Consider the following 2,692-nt stretch of genomic DNA (forward strand, 5'->3'; position numbering starts at 1 on the left):
TTATTGCACTTTTACTAAATTTGATAATGGATTGTAGATAACAGTACGATCATGAATTATTAAACAGTATACTGAAGTGTTGTCTGGAAAGTTTTCTGATGATTCTAGTTCTAATCGCACATCTATAGCACCACCTTTTACTGCTTCGTTTTGGTGACTACAATCTATGATGAATATCGGTGCTTTTTGTATGAAATTGGTTAAGGATAAGCAAGGTTCGCTTTTACCTTGAAAATAATATGATTCTTGAAACCTTGCACACATTTCATAAGCAATGGCATAGTGTTTCTTTTTAAAATCAATATTTAAATTATCATATGGATAAACCTCAGAATTCAAATACACTTTTAAATTAGTCAAATTACAATGATCAAAATCGCTATTATCTCGTGTTTTACTATTTTCTCTATCTGTCTGAAAACCTACAATCATGTATCGAGGCACTTCGCTTTGTTTAACTGTCATGATGGTCCAATCGTAAGATTTTGTTTTTGGTAGAACTTGTAACTTTTGTAAAGACCAATTTCTGAATGAAATTTCCAAATTATTTTGCATTTCCAAGTGTTGTAATAATACCAATTTTTGTTCATCAGAAACAGATATATGAGGTACTTTCCACATAATTTTTGTAATTTTAACTTTTGGAGTATCAGTAGCACCATCTGTCGTTATAGTTGCGTTAAAATCAGTATGACTGCGAACCAATACGAGTTCCTGCTGTAAATTAATAATAATTTTTTTAAAATCTTCTCCAAAGCCTAAAATTTGTTTCAGTGGAATGCAAACGTTAAAATAACCCGTTGTCGGTTCAACAATTTTAGGATGCTCCGTTATGGACCAATCAGAATTGGCATTTTTAATACAATCATTGGGAGTAAATGATGCATATCCTTTTAATGTTGATGTGATTCCAGGAAATCTAGAACGCGCAATTATTGTTCCTCCAAGTTCATATCTACATTCTTCAAATAAATGAAGAAATCCATTATTGATAAAACTGAGTTTCGTACTGTAATGGCCTTTTTCTTGTGATATCAAATTTCCCTCCAAAATTATATAACTCTCGCTGGGATATGTATAAATATTTTGTGATTGAATTGGTATTCTAATTTCATCATTATTGTCTAAAGATGTAGCTGAATATGGAAGGTGTGTATGATATTCAGAGTTAATTATAGATTCATCTACAGGTACAGTTTTATTGACATTAAGTATACTACCGTTCATTTTTTTTTGTATGTAACTGTAAACCTACAAAAACACTTTATAAAATATTCTTTGATAATAGTAAATAATTTACAGCGACACAAAAATCTTTGCTTCTTCTCCTTCTTCTTCTTCGTTTTCTTATTCTGCTTCTGTTTCGTAATTTTTAACTTTTAATCCTAAGGATATTAAGAATAAAATATTTTTCTGTGTTAATGGTTTGTACGTTGTCTTTAGACTAATAGGACTCAATATTTTTCTTTCTTTTATATTGTTCCACTCAATAGGATGTACATTATATAATACAACCATGTTTTTAAATCTTTTTTAAATGTAGTCTTATCGTTACCACCTCACCATTAAAATTGATTATATTTCCATCTTGGTCAACTATTTTAAGGTTAATTTCTTCAATATGACTTGTATTTATTGGTAAATAAATGACGTTAGCAGGAATTTCCACAATGCGGTGTCCAGGTGGAACTTTATGAAAAAACATATGGATCATATGAGTACTCTTTTCATTATTATAAGTATTTGTAACTAAATTGCACTCAACCCCTATAGAATTTACTCTTGTAATATTTACAGGATACTCTGAAATATGTTTGTCTGGTTTTGTATGTAAGAGTGGTTTAAAACCGAGAAGAGAGCCAATGTTATTGGGTTTTTTGAAATCCACGGTCCTGTTACATTTTAATTCACTTCTTAACGTATTTCTATTTGCAACTAACGTGAAGATTGTTTTATCAGTTGCAGGATTATTCCTTTCAAGCCATTCAATGTGTTCTTTTAAATATTTTTCAATATCTTCAACCTCGTATGCTCCATTTGGAATCGTAATTTTTTGAGATTTACCAAAATAAAATGTGTTATTACTTTCATCAACATTCGGAATAGAATTATAACTTACGAAATCAATAAGACCTAACACATATTCATTTTGATCACTTAACGTTATAGGAGGATTGATTTTAACTGAAAGGATAGAACTTCTCCCTGAAACAGTGAAAGTATATGACATCGTGACGACTTTCGTTCAAATGAAAACACACTGGTAAAATTATTATTTTTATTGACATAGAAATGATAAACATAACTGACCACAATTATAACTATTATATGATTGATATCTATCATGATTATATAGTACTTTACAAGGTCCATTTGATAAAAAGTAATCTCTTACTTCCAGAGGAGGACGAAGGTTGCCAAAACTATCAAAATAAATAACTGTTTTTCCAAATTTTTTGTATGCTGTCCAGTGAGTTCCAGAACCTGTATCATCATCTAAGTTTATAACAGCACATTCATTATTTCGTATTTTCTTTGGTAACTGACTTTTCATATATACACCACGAAAGTATGGAATTTTAGCACTAGTAGCAAAATATTTTATATCAATATTAGTTAAAGGACGTTTAGGCATGTTTATATTACAGTTTTTCCTAAAAAAAAGACCCATTCCATTTTTATGAGGTTTAAA

The 2,692-nt window shown here is 29.7% G+C and overlaps 1 protein-coding gene across 1 annotated transcript; it reads right to left on the reverse strand.

Annotated features, from left to right (window-relative positions):
- LOC126891412 (uncharacterized) lies at nt 1-1,227 on the reverse strand. The gene has a single exon (XM_050660584.1). It carries the CDS (start codon nt 1,225-1,227, stop codon nt 1-3), a length of 1,227 nt encoding a protein of 408 aa, XP_050516541.1.
- Nucleotides 1,228-2,692: the final 1,465 nt, after the last annotated feature.

The sequence above is a fragment of the Diabrotica virgifera genome, chromosome 9 (assembly GCF_917563875.1).
Source record: "Diabrotica virgifera virgifera chromosome 9, PGI_DIABVI_V3a".
In the NCBI taxonomy this organism is placed as follows: Eukaryota; Metazoa; Arthropoda; class Insecta; order Coleoptera; family Chrysomelidae; genus Diabrotica; species Diabrotica virgifera.